This window comes from Panthera uncia, chromosome C2, assembly GCF_023721935.1.
Source record: "Panthera uncia isolate 11264 chromosome C2, Puncia_PCG_1.0, whole genome shotgun sequence".
In the NCBI taxonomy this organism is placed as follows: domain Eukaryota; kingdom Metazoa; phylum Chordata; class Mammalia; order Carnivora; family Felidae; genus Panthera; species Panthera uncia.
Window position 1 is genome coordinate 66,722,193 of NC_064810.1, and position 23,991 is coordinate 66,746,183.

Below are 23,991 nucleotides of genomic sequence, written 5' to 3' on the forward strand. Positions count from 1 at the left end.
AATGGCAGGATACTGTTACGATCTTTACTATGGGTCATGAAAACCACAACTGCTGGTAAACAAGTAGGATTTGAAATAAAAACACCAAAGCGCTTACATCACAAGGATGATGACAAGATAAGACAGGAGAAATTTCCAGTTAAGGGAAGTTCTAAGACTACAGCGATACAGCAAGAACACAGGACAAACAATTCTGACTGGTGCTAGAGGTCAGAAAATGTAGGGAAGAGGTCTCCAAAGGAAAAAATATGAAAGTGATAAATTATCTGAGAAGTTTAAGCAAGTAGAAAATCAGATAAAAATAACTTAAAAGAGCTGTAAAAGAAAAGGAAAAGCAGCCAGGAATCAGAAAAAAAGCCAAGCAGGTAAAAAAAAAAAAAAAAAAAAAAAAAAAATCAGACAATTAATGCCAGGAAAAACAAATACAAAGAAAGGAAATGTAACCATGGTATACTACTCAGCTCAGCAATAAATGATACTTACATAGGATAGTACAACTGTTTAGGAGAATAGACACATGGGAAAAGTCGTGTAAGAGCTTAAATCTTCACCCACCATAACAGAACATCAATAGATAATACTTTAAATTGATAAATAAATAGTTAAGAGGATTGAAGTGGCTTACTTGGGAATGAGACCAAGAACACTGGTGGTTTGGTTTCAAGTACTGTAGTACTATTTACCTTTTTCAACAACATGTATTACTCAGAGAAAAACAGGTTTAAAAAAAGAAAAAACTGCCAAAACAATCATGATCTGTAGGCCTTATCTACAGACTACATGTTGCCTGCACTTGTCAACCAAGTTAATTAATGGAAGTTGCCTGTCCGGAAGTTTATCAACTTGCTCACTTCACAAGATATTTCTTATAACTAGAAACATCAGGCAATTTCTATTTAAGCAGCACTAGGTTACCTATTCACTCAGAGTTAACAAGAGTCTGCTTAATTCAAATTTATAAGTACTGGCTCAATCAGAATGATACCAACTAGCAAAATATTTTGCCCAAAATAATTTTAGTTTGGTCTGTAAGTGACAAGTATACAGGGGTCATTTTTACAGTGCTGTCCAGATATAACAAAAATTAAATGTTAGTCTGCTAAAAGGATAACTCTATAAAGATGCAGCAAGTTATCTTTTGTGCACTTGGCAACATCAACTCCTGTGCTACTCTCACATCTAGCTCATCAGCTGGCCTAGACCTGTGAGGTTTCCCAATAGATGACAAAGCAACTGTGGAAAGATAAACAGCACCTAAACGAGTCTGTATCTTACTGATATTTACCATTTTACAAAGCAGGCATGAAACAAGTACTGTTATGGTATTAAGAAGCCTGATTAGTTTTTACCAGTTGTTTCTACGTTACACGGCACATAAGAAATTAAGAAATGAGGATTTTCAATAGAGCAGTATTCCAAAAACTTATCACAGAAACTTATTAAAGCCATAGCAAAATTTCAGATCTCATACAATGAAGCCAATAGAATTTCAACTACAAATATTTTTAGCCCAATATATGGGACCATACTTGCCACTTGATATATTAAGGACAGGGAGCATTTGCCTTCAGGCAGGTAAGTGAATACAAAAAATTTATTTACACAGACTTTACAATGAAGTCTAATTACATGAAATCACCCATCACCAAGAAGAGAATAATATGAACACTGTTAATGGCAGAGTATCATTACTACACCTTCAAATGGCTTTATGCCAAATATGATGCATAAGCTGGTGGCTATATTCAGACCTATACTTGGGCTCATGTACATATATTTATGTATTCATATATAGGAATATAAATATGTAACAATGCTATTATGATTTCTGAAATTTACTACCAAAATAGAAGCTAATATAAAAGTTTATTCAAAGAAAAGGTTCCACCTCAAGACACAGAGATGAATAAAGAGGTAATAAGAAACCCAGAGAAACTCATCCTTTTATGACTAAGTGGTAACTCATAACTTAATTTACTACACTTAATATAAACTTTATTATAATATTACAAACTCTCTTTGCCCAAAAATAACAGTAACAATGACACTGTTTGATTCAAATATCTACAGCCCTAACAAAAAAAAAACAACACTGAAGTTGTAATGTACTCTTAGACTTTAACTACTTGGATTTTCCATGCAGTGTTACTCAAAAAAACAGTGTATGTTGAAAACAGCTCACTGTTAACTGCAAAATATTTATGACAGATTACCGTATTTCTCAGGTATGAAAGGACGGAGTCATTTATTCGCCTTTTATGGAGCTTTTGCAGTGTGGGGGTCAAATGGTCCTTCTAAGCTCAAAAATCTCTCCTTAGCAAAAAAAAAAAAAAAAAAAAAGTAACGTGGGGCGCCTAGGTGGCTCAGTCAATTAAGCATCTGACTCTTGGTTTCACCTCAGGTCATGATCTCATGGTTTCATGAGTTCAAGCCCCACATCAGGCTCCACTGACAGTGCAGAGCCTGCTTAGGATTCTCTGTCTCCCTCTCTCTGCCCCTTCCCCACTCACGCTGTTTTGGTCTCTCTCAAAACAAATAAACTTAAAAAAAAAGTCACCTAAATGTCTTTAAATCTCTTTGCCAAAAGGGATGGGGATGGACTGTTCATTCTAAGCATTTTTAGAGGAAGGTAAAATGAGAGAGAGTCCCAAATTCTCCTGTAGATGTTCAGATGTTAAGTTAAAAATGACCAAAATTTAAAAAAAAAAAAAAAGAAGATAAAAAATCAATGTCCTAATGAAGCCTGCAGAATTTAGGGGTAGAAAGACATATTCCTTGAGATTTCACTTTAAAATACTACATAATAAAGAAACGTAAAGATAGACATGAACCAAGTATGGCCTGCTACTGACAATTACTGAATCCATAGGATGATTTTATAAGGTTCACTATCTATTCTTTAATCTTCTATGTTTACAACTTTTCAAATCAAAGATTGTAATGAAAAGCAGTGTTTTATTGGTCACTTGAGAATTCATTAATATGCACATAAAATCTTAAGGAAGCTCCAACTTTAGAAAAATAAAACACACTAAAAACAAATAGGCCAAAATATTAAACAGTGGTTGTATTGGGAATATGAGAACCTGAGAGATTTCTTTATTCTTGTATTCTACTTTTCATCACCTCCTCTCCCGGACTCCCAAAACATGTTGATTTTATGATACAGGGGATACACACACACACACACATGCACACGCACACACACACACACACACTCACACATCCAACACCGTCAAAACTAAAATAGAAGTGGTTTCAGGCTTAATATGTTAACATTAAGTTCTTTAAAATAAATTTAAAAGGGTAAAAGGATTTACCTGCTCTTCTCTTTTCTGCTTGCGTAACTGCAGTCCCTCTTCCTCCCTCCTCCTGCGCATCTCATCAGGATTCAGGGACTTATTTTTGTAACTTTTCAGGCGAAAGTTCTCTTTTCCTGGGGTGGTCATGATTTCTACAAAAATGAGAGAGGAAGGGAACAAATGAGCTTAGCTTATGGTAAGGAGCTCTGTTATTCTAATAGCTCAGCCTTTTAAATATATACATGCCCACCCTCACTCTGTAGGGACACCAGAAATGGGTTACTTTTTTTAACAGCTTTATTAAAGTGTACAAGTCAATAGCTTTTGGTATTTTCACAGCCATGTGAAACCATCACCACACGTTTTTTTGTTTTTTGTTTTTTTTTTTTTTACATTTTTATCACCTCAAAAAGAAACTGCATACCATCTGCCTATCACTCCTATTCAGGACATTTCATATGAACAGAATCACATGTGTGATCTTTTGTGCCTGGCTTCTTTCATTTAGCATATTTTTAAAGTTTATCTATGTTGCAACATATAGCAGTACTTTATTGCTTTTTATGGCTGAATAATATCCCATTATATGGATATACTGCATTATATTTTGTATCTACTCATCAGCTGATAGACATTTGGGTTCTTTCTTTCCACTTTTTGGCTATTAGGAATAATGCTTCCACAAACATTTGTGGACAAGTTTTTATGTAGACATATGTTTTTTCTTGGGTATATACCTAGGAATGGAACTACTGGGTCACACAGTAACTGTTTAATCGTTTCAGGAACTGCCAAAATATTTTTCCAAAGTGCTGTGCTATTTTACATTTCTACCAGCAGGGCATAAGGGTTGACAATTTCTCCACATCCTCGCCGACAATTACTATTACAATTTTTGGTATCTGCTGTCATTTCACATAAATTTATTTCCCAACTGTATATCCTCCATAAAAAAAAAGTCTATTCAGATTCTTCACCCATTGTTAAGTCGTCTTTTTATCACTGAATTGTAAGAATTTTTTATATATTCTAGATAGAAATCCTTATGAGATTTATATTCTTTAAATATTTTAATTCTATAGGTTGTCCTTTCACTTTCTTAATGGTGTCCTTTGAAACACAAAAGTTTTTAATTTTGATGAAGTCCAAATCAATCTATTTTTTTGTTGTAGTTGCTCATGCTTTTAGTGTCATACTTAGGGATTATAAATCCTAAATTTCCTACTAGGAGTTTTAAATTTTAGCTTTTACATTTAGGTCGGTCATTCATTTTGCGCGATTTATTATATATGGTATGAGGTAAGGGTCCAAATGCATTCTTTCATAACTGGCTACCCATTTGTTCCAGGCAGGCACCATTTGTTGAAAAGATTTTTCTTCCTCCACTGATCGTCTTGACACCCTTGTTGAAAATCAAATTGACCATATCTATATGGTTTTATTCAACTCTATTCCATTGATCTGTATGTATATACCCTTATGCTGATTCCACATAATCTTGAGTACCATTTTTGTTAAGTTTTGAAATCAGGAAGTATAAGTCCTCCTATTTTATTCTTTTTCAAGATTGTTTTGGCTCTTCTAGACACCTTGCAATTCCGTGTGAATTTTAGGAGTGAACAATTTATCAATTTCTACAAAGAACTGAGCTGGGATTTTGATATGGACTATACTGAATCTGCAGGTCAATGTGGGGAGTATTGCCATCTTGATGTTAAATCTTCCAAACCACAGACAGGATGTTTTTCTATTTACTCAGAGCTTCTTTAGAATCTTTCAACAATATCTTGTAGTTTTCAGTGTTGTACACTTCGTTAAATTTATTCCTGTTTTAATTTTTTTGATGCTATTACAAATGAATTTTTTTCTTAATTTCACTTTTAGATTGTTCATGATAAGTCTACAGAAATACAATTGATTTTTTTGTATACTGACTTCGTATTCTGCAACTTTGCTGAACTTGTGCATCAGCGCTAATATTTTTTTAGTGGATTCCTTAAGATTTTTTACATACCAGAGCATGTCACCCGCCAGGGACAGTTTTCTTTCTTTCTTTCCAATCTTGATGACTTTGTGTATTTTTTTTTCATAAGTACCATAGTTAGATACTCTAACACAATGTTAAATATAAATGGAGAAAGCAGACACTCTTGTCTTATTCCTGATCTTAGGGGAAAAGCATTCAGTTTTTCAACATTAAGTATGACATTATCTTTGAATTTTTCATAGGTGTCTTTATTCATGTTGAGAAAGTTCCCTTCTATTCGGTTTTTTTTTTAATGTTTTTATCAATTAAAGAGTGTTGGATTTTGTCAAAAACTCTATGTCTTTGGTGATGACAATGTGACTTTTGTTTTTTGTTTTGTTTACTGATACATTACAGTAATTGGTTTGTGAACTTTACACCAACCTTGCATTTCTGGGATAAATGCCACTTGGTTGTGGCATAAAATTCTTTTTATATGCTGGTGAATTAGGTTTGGTAGTATTTGGAGGATTTTTGTGTTTATCTTCGTAAGAGATAGTGGTCTATAGTTATCTCATAATATCTATGGTATCAGGGTAATACCAGCTTCATAAAACAAGTTGGGAAGTATTACCCCTCTCAATTTTTAGGAAGAGTTAGAATTGTTCTTTAAATGTTTGGCAGAATCCAGCAGTAAAACCATTTGGGCCTGGGCTTTTCTTTGTGGGTACCTTTATGATTAATTCAATCTCATCACTTGCTATAGGTCTACTATTCAGTGTGTCCATATAAATGTTTCAGCAATTGTCTTTAAAAATTTGTCCATTTTATCTAAGCTATGTAATTTATTGGTATACAGTTGTCCATAGTATTCCTTTATAATCCTTTCCATTTTTGCAATCCCAGTAATTTCTGATTCTACTAATTTAAGTCCTTTTTCTCTAGGTCAGTCTGGCTAAAGGTTTGCCAATTTTGTCAATCTTTTCAAGAAACCAGTTTTTGGTTACCTTAATCTTCTCTACCATTTTTCTATTTTCTAGTTCATTAATTTCTACTCTCATCTTTATTATTTCTCTCCTTCTGCTTGTTTTGGGCTGCTCTTTTTTCCAGTGACTGAAGATGGAAGGTTACTGATTTGAGATCTTTCTTCTTTCTTAATATAAGCATTTATCACTAGAAGTTTCCCTGTAAGCACTGTTTTCTTTTTTTTTTTAATTTTTTTTTTAACATTTTATTTATTTTTGAGACAGAGAGAGACAGAGCATGAATGGGGGAGGGGCAGAGAGAGAGGGAGACACAGAATCGGAAGCAGGCTCCAGGCTCTGAGCCATCAGCCCAGAGCCTGACGCGGGGCTCGAACTCACGAACCGCGAGATCATGACCTGAGCCGAAGTCGGACGCCCAACCGACTGAGCCACCCAGGCGCCCCAAGCACTGTTTTCTTAGGTAGTAACTTCATTTTCATTTTTCTCAAAGTATTTTCTGATTTCTCTTTTCATTTCTACTTTGACCTACTGGTTATTTATGAGTATGTTAATTTCCACATATTTGTGAGTTCCCCAAATTTCTGTTAGTGATTTCTAATTTCTTTCCACTGTGGTCAGAGGACCACCTTTTTTATTTCAATCCTTTTAAATGTATTAAGATTTGTTTTGTGGCCTAGTATATGATCTATCCTTGAAAATGTCCCACGTTCACTTCAGATGCCTAGTTACCTCTAGTAACCTACTTACTAGTTACCTCTGGTAACACGTTTTGCTTTAGTCTATTTTTTCAGATATTATAATAGCCACTCCAGTGTTCTTGTTATTGCTGTTTGCATAACAGATCTTTTCCATCCTTATACTTTAAATGTATTTGTATCTTTAAACTTAAAGTACATCTGTTGTAGAGAACATATAGTTGGGATACTCTGAAAATCTCTGCCTTTTTTATTACACAATTTAATCAATTCATGTTTAATGTTATTACTTACAGTTTATTTACAACTGCTTTTTCATTTTCTATGTGTCTCATGTCTTTTTTGTTCCTTTATTACTTTGACTGCTTTCTTTTGCATTAGGTGAAAATTTTCTAATGAAGCACTAAAATTTCTTTAATGACTTTTTCACTGTATTTTTAGTTTTTCCCCCTAGTGGCTGCTCAAGGGCTTACCATATAACATTTTAACTTCAGACTTATACTAGCTTCAGATTTATTACTCGCTTAATTCCAGTAAGATGTAGAAATGCTATGCTATATAGTTCTACTGCCTTTTCCTCCATTTGATGGAATTATTGTTATAGATATATTTAATGTTACAAACCTAATAATGCACTGTAATAATTATTTATCACCTATATTCATTTCCTTAGCTTGACATAGCTTTGCCTCCACTCACTTCCTCTGTGCTATTGACAGATACGCTACAAATATACTACATTCCCATACCTTATAAGCCCAAGAATCAGTTTTAAGAAAAAAGGAGAAAAAATATGTCCTTATATTCTCTTTTAAAGCTACATAATTACCTTTACTGGTACTCTTCATATGGATTCAAATTACTCTCTTGAGATTACTTGCTTTCAGGATAAAAAGCTTCCTTTAGCATTCTTGCAAGGTGGTCTGTAAGTAATAAGCTCTCTCAGTTCCTGTTTATCTGGGGAAAATCTTCATTTCGCTTTCATTTTAAAAAGATAGCTTTGCTGGATATATAGGATTTTTGGTTGACTGTATTTGTCTTTGAGTACTTAAAATGTATTATTACACTGCCTCTCTCCTCCATTGTTTCTGCTGAGGAGTCAGCTATTCTTCTTATCAGTGCTCCCTTGTAAATTAATTCCCTGAAGAAGAGATGAGGAGCTATTTTATGACCCGCTTTTCTCCCTAACCACCCAACCAAATCTCTGAACTAGGGCTCTCAAGTTGGGAGTACAGACAATAGCACGCTTCTCTGAGTGATAACCCCTACAGGCGCTGAGTATTTTGTCCAGGTAGGTAGGAGGGTGGGTGGCACCAGAACTACCTCTCCACCACATATACCAAAACTTAGCATCAGCATCAGGCACCTGGGGGTGGGAAGAGAAATCCTGATGTCCTGCTCCTCCCAAGAAGAAAACCTTCCCCCAAATGGAAGCCTAGGGCCATTTCCAGAAGCTTTAAACAGCTGTTTTTAAAGTTTTTCCCACTTTTACTAGGGAGTGGGTCTGTAGAGCTCCTTGTGCAGTCAGACTGGAATTCACAGAAGAGTTCCTTTTAAGATGATTTTATTGCACACCTGAATTCAGAATCATTTGATTTATAATGCGCTGTGTTGCATCATCTATTTTACCTGAATCTCTTAACAAACACATGAGGCAAGAAATTATTATTCTCATCCTTTACAGTTAAGGACTCAGGAGGCTAAAAGAGGTGACTTGGCCAGGGTTACATAATACAAGATACAGCAAGGATATGAACCTACGTTCCCGATTATAAACCTGATGCTCTACTGTTATGGACTGAACTGTACTCCTCCACCCTCACCAACTATATATATTGAAGCCCTAACTTCCGATATAACTATATTTGGAAATAGGACCTTTAAGAAGATAATTAAGGTTAATTAAGATATCATAAGTGTGGAACCCTAATCCAGTAGGACTAGTGTCCTTATAAAAAGAGGAAGAGAGGGTGAAAAGTGTCCTTATAAGAAGAGGAAAAGAGGCACTGGGTGCCTCAGTGGGTTACGCATCCAACTCTTGATTTCAGGTCATTTCAGGTCAGGTCATTATCTCACGGTTCGTGGGTTTGAGTCCCACACTGGGTTCCCTGTGCTGACTTAGGTCCTAGTGCAGTGCCTGCTTGGGATTCTCTCTCTCTCCCTCGCTCTCTGCCCCTTCCCTGCTCACACTCTCTCTCAAAATAAATAAACTTAAAAAAAAAAAAAAAGGAAGAAACACACCAGAAATCTCTTCCCCCATTCTAACCCCCTATGTGCCCACAAATAAGGCCACGTGAGGACACAGCAAGAAGGTGGTCATTTGCAAGTCAGGAAGAGAAGTTCCACCAGAAACCAACCCTGTTGGCACCTTGATCTTGGACTTCTGGCCTCCAGAACTGGGATAAAATGAATTTCTGTTGTTTAAGCTACCCAATCTGTGGTATTTTTTACGGCAGTCTAAGCAGACTGATACATATACCCAGTGGCATTTTGTCAGATTGAGTTTTACTAGACTGAAAGGCGGGGGCAATGCAGATGAGAATTTGCAAATAATCCTGAAGGAATCACTTAATGGTGCTGACAAATGATCTAGAGAAAAAAGCTGGATTCCTGAAGCAAACAGCATTTTGGCTCTGAAATATCACAATATAGCATTGTAAGAATCAGAAGTTTTAGGTCAGAGAAAGGAGAAAGTCTATAGTAACAGGGCAAGACCTGGATAAAGTTTAACAATACCAAAAGCCAATTAGACTTCAATAACTGGAAGCCTACACTCAACATGGAGCTGGAAGGGCACATAATTTAGGAAAAGCAATGTCAGGAATACACACACACGCACATATACAGAAAGAAAGAATAAATGATAAAACAAATGGAGTAAAAGATAAAATGTGGAATGTGGATGAAGGGTAAAAAGGAGATTTTTATACACTTCTTGAAATTTTCAAATTATTGCAAACATTTTTTTAATATAAAAAAAATCTAACAGGGAAGGAATATTCATACAAAACTACTATTCACTTACTTCTGTTTATTAAAGAGACTTAAGAAGCAAGTCCAGAGAAGAGTGCTGGCCTTGAAGCTCTCTTTTCAAATTTACTTCTTAGTATGACGACGTAGAAAAAATACTAAACTTCTGTGAGCCTCGGTTTCCTTATGTGCACAATGGGGATATTACCTTATAAGGTGAAGAGAAAAAAGATGAAAGCATACTCCCGCTGTCTGGCCCATATATAGCTCACATCTGATATTTGTGTAATGAAGAAATGGCTATAAATAGTTCCAAAGGTTCAAAAAAAGATCTCTTCTGACTAAAGTGATGAGGGATAGCTTCATAGAGAAGATGGTGTTTCAGTTAGGCTGTAAAGGATAGATAGGATTTCAGCAGTTGAAGTTAAAAGAGAAAGACACACAAAACAGAGAAGAGTACAAAGAAAAAGGCACAGATGTTAGAAAGTACAACTGATGAAGAATATCAAGAAGTCCTATTTGATTAGAGCAACTGCTCTGCAAAAGTAAACAGACATGAGAAATGCCAGCACCTGTTTTTTCTTTCTTTTCCTGTTAAATGGTGGAATCTGAGAACTCACAAATGATTTCAACACTCAAACTAATAATTTCTATCATCCTTACAGTGCACTTGTGCCTTTCAAATTATAAAAAGGCTTGGGGCAGCTCAATTGGTTGGGTGTCCGACTCTTGATTTCAGCTCAGGTCATGATCTCACAGTTTGTAAGTTTAAGCCTCACTTCAGGCTATGTGCTGGCAGTGCACAAGCAGGCTCCTGCAATGCCAGCACAGAGCCTGCTTGGGATTCTCTCTCTCTGCCCCTCCCCAACTTGTGCACGCACACATGCTCTCTCTCTCTCTCTCAAAATAAATAAATTTTAAATAAATAAATAGCTCACATTTTTAAAAAAATGAACACTACGAAAGGGCATAAACAGAAAAATGGAAATGTACTTCCTCTTAAAGGTAACCACCATCAGGTTCTCTGCATATCCTTTCAAAAACTGGTTATACAAGTATACACATATCCTTCTGGTTTTTATTGTACATGGATGGGGAAATTATACACTCAGTTCTGCACTTCTGCTTCAACTCTGGACAACTTTCCATTTCAATGCCTATAAATTATTTTTAATAAAGTAATTTTTATACAACAACTAGACACTAAACATTAACGACAATTAGGTTTGTCTCTTATCACAAATTTCTTATCACAAATAATGCTTTAACCAATATTCTCCTTCATGTATTTGCACACATTCAGTTATATCCATTAATGAATTCTAAACAGTGTAACCTAAAGGTCTAAAGCACGTGCATTTAAAATTCTGAGAATCAAAGTACTCTCTAAAATGCTGAACCAATGTACACCAGCATGTATGAGGAAGTTGCCCACCACCATCATTAAACTCAAAACTGGTTCAAACTTTTCCGTATTTGACAATATCATATGTGAAAAAATGCTTTTCATGAGAACTATTTTCATAATATTACTAAGATACTACCTATGCTATTTTTCACTTTCACTCATAAGTTTTTCAGAAGCTTTATGACGTGATGACATCATTACTCTGACGCTTAATAGAATGTGTACTGTGTATTTCTGTGTTCCAAATATTTCATTCGGGGCACCTGATTGGCTTAGTCAGTTAAGCATCCAACTCTTGGTTTCAACTCGGGTCATGATCTCACGGTTCATGAGGTCAGGCCCCATATGGAGCTATGAGCTGATGGCGCAGAGCCTGCTTGGGATTCTCTTCTTCTCTCTCTCTGCCCCTTCCTCTCTCTCTCTCTCTCTCAAAATAAATAAGTAAACATTAAAAAACACTTTACATAAGATTTGTTTTGATTTCTAATATAATAAATATTAACAGATATAAAACAATAACATCAACAAAAGTTCTTTGGAGTCCTCAATAAGAACGTAAAGAAGTTCCCAGGCCAAAAAAGTAATTAACTTAGTCCAATCTTTTCTTTCTTTAAAAAAAGTCATTGGATATTCAGATAACATTCTAACTGTAAGTTAAAGAAACTCAACATCTTTACAATACTGTCTTCTTGGGGAAGAATTAAATATGTATTTACAAGATACCAGGATGGCTCAGCTGGTTAAGCATCTGATTCTTGGTTTCAGCTCAGGTCATGATCTCACGGTTCATGGGATCTAGCCCTGCATTGGATCTGCACTAAGAGCACAGAGCCTGTTTGGGATTCTCTCCCTCCCTCCCTCTCTGCTCCTGGATGGCTCTCACACATGCATGCATGCTCTCTACCCCTCTATCCCTCTCAAAATAAACATGTTTTAAAAAGCCAGGTTTATTGAGGTATAATTTATAATTTACATTCAGTAAAACTTAACATTTAAGTAAACACAAAGAGAGAACATTTCCTTTACTGCAAGAAGTTCTGTCAGGTCTCTTTCTAGAAAATCCACTCCCTTCTCAACCCAAGGCACTCAATGATTTATTTTCTATCCTTATAGTTTTGCATTTTCCAGAATGTAAAATGACTGGAACCACCCAGTATGTAGCCTTTTGAATGTGGCTTCTTTCAGTCAGTATTAACTAATTTGAGATTCATCAATTTTGTTGCATCTATCAATAATTCATTCCTTTTATTGCTGAATTGTATTCCACTGTATTCCACATTTGATCTATTTGCCAACTGATAGACATTTGGGTTGTTCGCAGTTTTTGGTAATTATGAATAAGCTACTATAAATATTCACATATGGTTTTTGTGTGAACAAATATTGTCATTTTTCTTGACATTTTTCTTGGTAAAAAAACTAGGAACGACACTGCTGGGTCATATGATAAGAGTATGTTTAACTTCAGAAGATTGTCAAACTGTTTTCCAAAGTGGCTATACCATCATGCATTCCTACCAGCAATCTATTAGCTCCAGCTGTGTTGCAGTATGGTTTTGAGATATCTTAAAAAATGACATCTAAGTACCTACCACCCATTCATATCTATTTTACTTGTTTCTAAAACTTGAAATGTGTGTTGAATTTTTATGACTTTTTTGGCAGTTATTAAAATGGTCAAGTTTATCTATCTCGACCTATTAAGTATGGTGAGATATTAATAGATTTCTTAATATTGAATGATTGCTTCTTGGAATACACACACTTGGTCATGGTGTATCACCCTTTTAAACTCTATGTTAATATTTTCTTTAAAATTTTCACACCATTTTGGGGCGCCTGGGTGGCTCAGTCAGTTGAGCATCTGACTTTGGCTCAGGTCATGATCTTGTGGTCTGTGGGTTTGAGTCTCACATCAGGCTCTGTGCTAACAGTTCAGAGCCTGGAGCCTGCTTCAGATTCTATGTCTCCCTCTCTCTCTGCCCCTCCCCCGCTTGTACTGTCTCTCTCTCTCTCAAAAATAATAAACATTTAATGATCCAGTAATTCCACAACTGGGTATTTACCCAAAGAAAATGAAAACACTCATTCCAAAAGATATGTGCAACCCTACGTTCACTGCAACATTGTTTACAACAGCCAAGGTATAAAAGGAAGCTAAGTAAGTGTCCACTGATAGACAATAAACCAATGGATAAAGACGTGGTGTATATATACACAGTGGAATGTTACTCAGCCAACCAAAAAAAAAGAGAGAGAGAGAGAGAGAGAGAGAGATATCTTGCCACTTGCAACAAGATGGACGGACCTAGAGATTATGCTAAGTGAAATAACTCAAAGACAAATACCCTATGATTTCACTTATATGTAGAATCTAAAAAACAAAACAAAAAGCAAAACCAACCCATAAATACAAACATGGTTTCCCAGAGGGGATGGAGGAGTGGGAGGATGGGTAAAAGAGATGAAGGGGAGTGGGAGATACAGAATTCCCGTTATGGAATAAGTCACAGGGATGGAAGGAAGGGAAAGAAGACACTAGGGAATATAGTTAACAGTACTGTAACAATGTCGTATGGTGACATATAGTAGCTACACTTGTGGTGAGTATTGCATAGGTATAGAGTTGTGGAATCACTATGTTGTATATTTGAATGTAATGTAACATTGTATCAACTACAACTTCAATTAAAGAAACAAACAAACAAAAAAAAACCCATATGGGACGCCTGGGTAGCTCAGTTGGTTAAGCATCAGACTTCAGCTCAGGTCATGATCTTGCAGTTCGTGGGTTAGAGCACTAGGTCGGACTCTGTGCCAACAGCTCAGAGTCTGAAGTCTGCTTCAGATTTTGTGTCTCCCTCTTCCTCTGCCCCTCCCCTGCTCTGTCCCTCCCTCCCTCTCTCAAAAATAAACAAACATTAAAAAAAAATAAAAGAAAAATTTATATGCCACTATACATAAATGAGATTATTTAATATAATATCTTCCTCTCCTCCTTTTTGTGGGGTACAGAGATATATCTGCCACATTGAGAATTTTGAAAAAACACATGGGTATGATTCCAATTAAATGACGTTCTACAACAGGCAAAACTATGTAAACAGTTAAAAGATAAGTGGTTGCCAAAGGTTTGCAGGGTGGAAGGAACGAACAGCAGAGCAGAAAGGATTTTTAGGGCAGTGAAACTATTATGTATGATACTTTACTGGATTATGTGGATGCCAGTAACGATATATTTGTCAAAACTCCAAAGAATGTACAACACAAAGAATGAATGCAAACTTAATGTAAACTATGGACTTTGGATAATCATGTATCAGTGTTAGTTTCATTACAACAAATGTACCACTCTAATGCGAATGTTGATGGTGGGGAAGGTAGTGGGATACATGGGAACTCTACTTTCCATTCAATTTTGTTATGAACCTAAAACTACTCAAAAAAAAAAAGTATATATTAAAATAAAAAATCTTAAATATTTCTACATCCCTACTGATAACTGAGATTGGTTGGTTCGCCCTCTTTATGGAGAAAAGAGGGGATTATATCTGCCATGTGGGAGAGCTTTTTGAAAAACAGGCACCTCAGCTGTACTTCCAAAGAATTTGATTAATAAGTCTGAAGCACATACTAGGTCTCTGGTGTTTAGTTTTTTCCTTTAAAGATTTCCAAGTAAATTCTGATATGCATCTGCAACTGAAAAACATTATAGTGAAGCAAAAGCTTTACTGGAAAACAATGCAAAATACAGTTGAAACGTAAGCTTACATTGGATTGAAAGGAACTTTGATAACAAAGAAATGAAACAAAATCTATACAGGATTATAAAAGGAACAACAAAGTAATAGTATGAACAATTTTGCTAACCCTAAGCAATTATTTTTAGTGTATTATCACCTACACAATTAATTTAAAAAACCTAAGTTACTGTCAATAATTTTTCAAAATACTCTCTCAGGAACCAGAAGCCTTAAAAATTAAAGCCATCGTGCCTAGTTTTCCATGGTTTCTAAGGAAATAAAGCCAAGAAAGCAACAAAATTAAAAACCAGATGCAAAACTGGTGGTAAAACAGAATGCACTCTACTCTTCCAAAATGAAATCTTCCACCTTTTCCTTCATGTCCATTTAGTTAATTATCAAATTTTCCTTACTATTCTATCCCAAGTGTTTGATTTTATCTACCCCTGTCCATTCTCACTGCCACCAGTCTGGTCCAGGTCCTTGTCATCCTAATATCCACATAACTGAAAAAACTCTAACCCACCCTTCCTTAACCTTGGGACTCCGCTGTTCTTCAATTCATCCTTCACACAGCTCTCTGATTAATCTCAACACCTTTTCCGCTGTATTACCTCAATGCTTAAGGACCCAGAGTGAGTCTCTGGCATATCTCAGATCAAATTTGAACTTCTTTGTCCTACAAGATCCCTTGACCTTGATTCACTCAATATTCTTTTCATCCTATACCAATGCCTACCCAACATACTGACTGTACATCTTTTTATATTTTATTATATTCAAGATGATATATATTTACTGTTCTGAGTCAATCCACCCAGTCAGTAAATCCCAACACACTAAAAGCTCTAAATATTTAACATTCACAATATTCTTTGTGAAACACCATAAATTACTAATATAGTTAATTATATAAACTAAGCATAATTTAATTAGAAAACATGACATGCTTTTAATATAAAAAAAAAACCCAAAACCACAAAATATGATTACAAAATAAGTTATGGATTTATAAATTTAAGCATAAATGAATTAAGTATAAAAAACCTTTCAGTTCATTTGTAAATACTACTCCTTTCTTACCAACTTCTAATCAAGTGGTAGCAGGCCCCTTTAAAATATTTTAATAAAAATTAGAGAAGAAAAATAAAATTGAAAATATTCTACTCATTTTTTTCCCTGTAAAGTGATTCAAAGAGTTCCTTTATTTTAGTGACAACATTCTAGTGTTCGGGGGGGGGCAAAGCCTGGAAAACACAGCCCTAAGCCACTACTGTGAAAAGTCAATGCTGTAGACATAATTCATAGGTGCTCATCTCTGGTTCCATCTTCTAGCTCTAACCCCATTAATCTAAATAGAAATCTCTATTTTCTCTCATGTCCCAGCTTCAAATTTTCTTCCACTGAGAAGTTGACTATAACTTTTGACCCTGAATTCTGACTTCACCTTCCAGTATCTACAGATTCCCAACTTGCAATGTTCACCAAAGACATTCTCAATATCCAAACATTTAAAGGAAAATATTTACTAAGGATTTTTAGAAATCCATACCATAGGATTCAGTAATTCTACTTTTGGAATACACCCAAATGAAATAAAATTAGCAGTATGTGTAAGACTGTTCACTGCATTGTGATTGTTACAATGAAAAATTGTAAACCTAAAACTTCCAAACTGAGGGCTTGGTTATGGAAATGATAATAATATTCTGAAAAATGAGAAAAGCAATACTAACATGGGAAAAATCTGGCCAATAACGTATGAAAAATCTGGATGCTGAGAAACAAAAACCCAACTTATTTTCTATATTTTTAAAGTGGAATACAAATACTTTAAGAGCAAATTAATATTTTTCTATATCTTCCAAATTTTCTACAGTAAGCAACTGTACTATTTATACAATAAAAAAACTTTCAAAAACTAGAGCTGAAAGCATGTACTTACTACAGTGAAGCTTCCTAGCCTACCTAAAACACTGAAATTTCTTTACTTTTGGCTAGAATTTTATCATCTCAATGTTCTGTTATTTCATCAAAGTTCTGATCGAATACTTTAGATCTTTAAGAAAAACTACCTCTTCCCTTATTTATTTGTAGCTGGATTTTTTTAGATAAATCTTTCCCAAAAATTGGTGTAGAGTTCCTTCATGTTAAAAAAAAACTTTACAAACTTGCCTTAATCCAATTCATATTCATTACTGAATTTATTAGTTCTGTAATATATCTATCACATGTGCACTTATGAGGGTTTTCACATTTCAAATTAAGAAGCAGCACATATAGGATGTACCTTTCTTCCCAAAACATATTAACAACTAAAGATCAGAAATTATAATTTTTTTTAAGATTTTATTTTTAAGTATAATCTCTACACTGAACATGGGACTCAATCCCACAACCCCGAGATTGGGTTGCAGGCTCCACCAACCGAGCCACCCAGTAGCCCCTCAGAAATTTTTTTAAAAATCAATTTTTGGGGCCCCTGGGTGGCTCAGTCAGTCAAGCATCCCACTTCAGCTCAGGTCATGATCTCGCAGTCTGTAAGTTTGAGCCCCACACCAGACTGTGTGCTAACAGCTTAGAGCCTGGAGCCTGCTTCGTTCAGATTCTGTGTCTCACTCGCACTCTCTGCCCCTTCCTCACTCACTCTTTGTCTCTCAAAAATGAATAAATGCTAAAAAAAAAAAAAATTAAAATGTAATTTTAGAGGTGCCAGGTGGCTCAGTCAGTTAAGCATCCAACTTTGGCTCAGGTCAAGATCTCACAGTTCACAAGTCTGAGCCCTGTGTCAGGCTCTGTGCTGACAGCTCAGAGCCTGGAGCCTGCTTTGGATTCTGTGTCTCCCTCTCTGCCCCTCCCCCACTCACACTCTCTCTCAAAAATAAACATTAAAAATAATAATAATAAATAAAATTTAGGGGCACCTGGGTGGCTCAGTTGGTTAAGCCTCCGACTTTGGCTCAGGTCATGATCGTGCCATTCCCAAGTTCAAGCCCCACATCAGACTGTGTGCTGACAGCTCAGAGCCTGGAGCCTGCTTCAGATTCTGTGTCTCCCTCTCTCTCTGACCCTCCCCCATTAATGCTCTGTCTCTCTCTGTCTCAAAAATAAATAAACATTAAATAAATAAATAAGTAAATAAAATTTAATTTTAAATTAAAAAAATTTTAAATGTATACTAAGCATAGCACTGAGCATACAGCAGTCCCTCAAATGTTGTGGAAAGAATGAACAGATCAGAAAATAAAGAGTTTAGGAAATAATATAATATTGTGTGTCAACTATACTCAAATAGAAAAAAAGAGTTTATATAAAGAAATAAAATGGTAAATCTGGTAGATTAATCGATGCTAAAATTATTAACATTTTTTTAAAGGAATGAACCACGGGAATGACAGAATCACAGATGAGATGTCAAAACCTTGTTAGAAGCTGTAAAACAAATAGTCAAATGATATTTTATTAGCAAAGTGGAGAACTCTAAAGCCTAAACACCTCCAAAAAAGCTGATTCACACTGCCCGCAAGCAGGAGGCTTCACAGGCATCTTTGAAGGTAGACAGGAATGGGACTAAAACCTAGAAGATTAGCTGAAAATCTACAGTCATCACAACCAGATTTCCTCCCCCACTGTTTAGAGCCAGCAACCATCCCTTCCCCAACCCTACAGTTCTTGAGAGGATTGCTCTGCAGAAACCAAACTAAAGAGACTCTAAGTACAGGTGCCATACAGAAAACAGGATTACATGAACACAATGAACAGTGAGAACTCCAGCTACTTTTTAAGATGAATTCTCAAAACATAGCAGCCAGGTATATATATCCTCCAGGCAAGAGGCTGGAAGTTCTCTTTCTGGATCCGGGAAACTGATGAGACCACGAGAAAGGACCTACGAGTGTCCCCTCCTCCCATAAATGGCCACCTTCAACATGCCACACCTACAGAGTTTTCAATTCCATTTTTGACACTTCACTCTTAAATATGAATGGGCAAACCCTGTAAGATGAAGGCTGGGGAAAGCCTCTATACAGAAAAGACAACAATAGAAACAAAAAAAGGAACTTAAAGAAACAGCAAATGGGAGTGGGAGGGAGGAAACTTAAAAACTATTATCTTCAGAAGGATTATAGTGTCTGTGAATCAATATAAAGATACTATAGCAGGAGCACCTGGGTGGCTCAACCGGTTAAGCATCCAACTTCGGCTCAGGTCATGATCTCACAGTTTGTGAGATTGAGCCCTGCATCAGGCTCTCTGCTATCAGTATGGAGACCCTTTGGGTCCTCTGTCCCTCTCTCTCTCTGCCTCTACCCTGCTTGTGCTCTCACTCTCAAAATTAAATAAACATTAAAAAAAAATTTAAGATACTGGAAGAATGAGCTCTAAGAAACTTAAAATGTGGATAGAAATTAAAAACTCAATAGAAAGGTTGGAAGATAATACTGAGGAAATTTCTTAGGAAGCAGAACAAAAAGACTAAGTAACGGAAAATAAGAAGGAAAAGAAAATTAAAAGAACAGCCTAAGAGTTCCAATACCCAAATACAAATTCCAAGAGAGAACAAAAAAAATTGATGAGGAAGAGATTATCAAAGAAACAAGGCATCAAATTTAGAATACCCATTCAATGAGAGACACTATAGGCAAAATTAAAGAAAGATGACAGGCTTAGAGAAGGTATTTTCCAAGCCTAAAAGGAACAGACCATTCAAATCTAACCTCCACAAGGAACCTCTGCAAACCAAAAAGACAGTAACCCAAAGGAAAGAGAAACAAAGGACAAAATAGACAATTTTCAAAAGGGAAAACTTGAACGGATCCAAAAGATGCTCAAACTCATTAGTAATCAGAGAATGTAAACTGAAATAGTGAGATGCCATTTTATATCCATTGCTGGCAAATATTACAAAGTTGAATAAAAGCAATACTGACAAAGATGTGGGCAAACAAGAACCCTCCTATACTTCTACTAGGCACATAAACTAGCTCTCCTATTCTATAACCCAGGAATCCCACTCTTGTGTGTATATCCCAGAGAACTTCTCACACAGGTCCACAATAATGTACAAGAGTATATTTACCATGGTGTATTTGTGATGCCAGAAAGGCAACTCAGGTGGGAAAGAAAAATAAAATGTGCCAGATGTGTATTATGGAATAACATCACACACAATTATATGTACAGACAACAAAACAGAAAAGTCTCTAAAAACAATGCTGAATTTAAAAAAGTAAGAAACAGGACAAGGTCTATAACATAATAAACTAAATACGTACACACACACCACTACATATTTCACAATTATTCAATGATTCATATATAATCAAGGAATATATCAATCACAATGCAGTGAATGCCTACTGAAAACGGTAATGGGGAAGTAGGGCTCAGAAATCAAAGAAAAACTTAAAGGATCTTGTATGGTTTGCTGATAGTGTGTCAAGAACTGGGAAGCATAATTAACTTGAAAACTATTTTTACCTAAAGTCCAGAAAATAATTTTAAAAAATTTTCCAGAACTAAATGACATGAAGCATTCTTGCTTATAAGCTTTCATGAAGTGCCCTTAAATTAAAAAAACAATGGGGTGCCTGGGTGGCTCAGGTCACGATCTCACCCCGCATCAGGCTCTGGGCTGATGGCTCAGAGCCTGGAGCCTGCTTCTGATTCTGTGTCTCCCTCTCTCTCTGCCCCTCCCCCGTTCATGCTCTGTCTCTCTCTGTCTCAAAAATAAATAATCGTTAAAAAAAAATTAAAACAAAACAACTTATTTAGGCATATTATCATGGAATTTCAGGGGTTAAAAATAATATTCTGGGGTGCCTGGGTGGCTCAGTTTGTTCATGGGAAGATCACATACAAACAAAGAAGATTCAGAATGGTTTTGGACTTCAACAGCAGCAATGGAACACAAGAAAACAACAAGCTATGACTTTCAAATTTTTTAAGCCTACAATTTTATACCCAGCCAAATTACTGATGAAATGTTAAGATAGACTAGAGATCTATTTCAATTATGCACAATCTCAGAAAGTTTTTACTTCCCAGGTACTCTTTCTCAGGAGGCTAAAAAAAATAGGAGAAACACGAGACCCAAAACAGGAGAGAGGCAAAGAGAATTTTAAGAGTGATGTAAAGATAAGTTCCAGGATAACAGGTGGCAAGTAGGCCTAGAAAGTAACCAGTCCAGATTGCATTAAAGAGACAGAGTTCTAAGACAACTATTTCAGGAAATAAAGAGAGAAAAAAAAGTATTAACTCCTGGAAAAACACAAATAGGTTAACAGAAGAAATGACATCATAATAGTACATGGTTCGGTTGTGAATATTTACATAGTTATTGTAAACACTCTGAATATTGACTTAATAAAGGACTATGATAATTATACTGAGAGACTGGGAGGGAGAGGCTGTGTGTGTGTGTGTGTGTGTGTGTGTGTGTGTGTAAGAAAGTCCATAGGTAATGCCTGAAATTGCTATATCATGAAAAAGCAATAGAAACAACTTATTAATAAATGAGAGTAAACAGCTTAAAAAAAAAAAAAGATAGCCTCTAATAGTACAGAGGCTAGGACAGGGGACAGTTGTTTTTCACATATTATTCTAGTTAAAAAATTGTATTTTTTAATGGCAATAAAGGAAGGAACTTGAACAGTCTTCCTTCAGCCTTTAGTGAAGTAGATCTTCACAGTATCATTTCATGATGCTAAACCAACTAAATCTAGTTTATTCTGCTTGGAAGACTGAACTGCAAACCAAGAAAAAACCAAGTTTCAATGGTTGGTGTGAACATAGTACAAATAGCCCTGTTTGAATTCCAGCTCCATCATGTACTCCATGAAGTAGGACAAGTTACCTAACCACCCTATACATGTTACCACCTCTTCAAAGTGGTTTTGCAAGGATAATTAAGTGAAAACAATTAATGTAGTACTTGATCCATCAATAGATGTTAGTCCCTCCTGTTTGTCTTTGTTTCCTAGCTACAAGCCCCCATTCTGACCCCAAGCTGCCTTGTTGGTCAGAATACAGAGACTCATGGACAACTCAGCAAATATCCCTCCTCATGCTGGAAAATCAATCACGATGAGTAAGCAGACTTATCTTTGTATATGAAGGGCAGCATTATTCTTGTTATGTGAAGAAGATTATCCCCATTATCCACATTCTGGATTATTGCCTGCTTTCAAGAACTGCCCCAATTAATCTACTATACTAGGTCAGAAACATTTTATCACTTAGATCTGTATTTGGTGGGGTTGTAACATCTTTAAAAAAAAAAAAAACAAAAAACAAAAAAACAGAACTGCACGTTCCATCAGTCTTCATCCCTGCTCTTTCACTGCAGGGCCTCAAAATTTTCTAATGCAGGCCCTATCTGGCCCCCCGTTGGCCTGGGGCCACCTCCTGCTTACTGCAGCAAGAACGGAGTGAAATCAGCCCCAATCAGCTAATTGAATTGTTTACCATTTCCAATGTTTTCTTCCATTATTATGGCTGAATTCATAATACCTGCAGAGTACAGTGATCTTAAAACAAAGACTTTGAGTAATAGGGAATTACCTTCATCACTAGGTCAGTCACCTTTATTTGCATGGCCCAAAATCTTAATTGATTTTATGCAAAGTATTCATACATATTTCTAAAAACAATCTGACAGACTTCAAAACACAAACATCATAAATCAAGACAATTGCTAATTTAGCAAACATTGTGTTAAAACACTGGTGATAAGAAGAGTAAGCTATAATCCCTAATCTCAAATGAAAGGGAAAAGGTAGAAACTAAATTGAGAGCAACAAAGAAATAGTCCAGGAAACAACTGAGAGAAATTCCAAACTATCTGATATAGTTTATAACATGGCTGAGGCTAAGGAAAATTACAAAAGTTGGACACAGCTCTGAACTCCCACCCCACTCCCAATAGCCAAAGTGTGAAGAGCAACAGGATGAACAGGATGGCTTACAAAACACAAATGATCTAATAAAAACAGTCATTTGTTAAAAAAAAAAAAAAAAAAAAAAAAAAAAAAAGCCTACCACTGGGCTCTTAAAAAGAATTTGTCTCTAAGGTATCTACCTCATAAGGCCCAAAAAATAAATAAGCAATGAAGATTTTTTTCATGTTGTCTTTTCTTACGTACCAATCGTAGATAAAAGTCAATGTCCGTAACATTAAATCATAGTTCTCTGAAGAGGGCCTAAAGTAACAAAATGCAAGTATACTGACTTCAGGTGAGGTGTTTACTTCTGTCATTTGGTTTTAGGTTTTTATATGTTTTGTTTCTCTACTAGACTGTAAACCTTGTCCTCAAGGCTCATGTCTAATTCCATTTAAACTTGCTATTTACTAGAGTACGTTACAATTTCTGCTCAGTTATAATGACTGATAAAATGCCAAGCAGTTAATATTTGTATTCACTCTATGTCAGTCTTCCCCTCCACACTATCAATTCCATGGGGGTAGTAACAGCGTTTTGGCGGTGTCTGTATCCCTAGTCTGAAGGCATACAATCACTCATTAAGTATATACTGAATGAATGCATTAAGTAATAATTTTTTTTTTTTAATTTTTTTTTTCAACGTTTTTTATTTATTTTTGGGACAGAGAGAGACAGAGCATGAACGGGGGATGGGCAGAGAGAGAGGGAGACACAGAATCAGAAACAGGCTCCAGGCTCCGAGCCATCAGCCCAGAGCCTGACGCGGGGCTCGAACTCACGGACCGCGAGATCGTGACCTGGCTGAAGTCGGACGCTTAACCGACTGCGCCACCCAGGCGCCCCAAGTAATAATTTTTGAAAAACACACACATATACAACCAAGAGGTATGTAAGGAGGGGAGAAATAATTCTTAAAATGGCAGTGATCTTGGGTTTTCAGGCTGTTTCCAAAAAGAGCTAGATGACCTTAAGTAAGTT

At 35.9% G+C, this 23,991-nt stretch overlaps 1 protein-coding gene across 4 annotated transcripts in view; it reads right to left on the reverse strand.

The window, feature by feature from the left end:
* The window catches only part of KPNA1 (karyopherin subunit alpha 1), a 69,144-nt gene that overhangs the window by 43,651 nt on the left and 1,502 nt on the right, over positions 1–23,991 (reverse strand). For 2 of the 4 annotated variants that reach the window (XM_049628269.1, XM_049628268.1), the window contains one exon: positions 3,321–3,454. In XM_049628269.1, coding sequence (XP_049484226.1) covers positions 3,321–3,449 — 129 coding nt within the window. In that variant the 5' untranslated portion in view covers positions 3,450–3,454. Of the gene's footprint in view, positions 1–3,320; positions 3,455–7,778; positions 9,949–9,974; positions 23,042–23,991 lie in introns of those variants that run through there. The other 2 variants (XM_049628270.1, XM_049628267.1) reach the window with 2 other exon arrangements.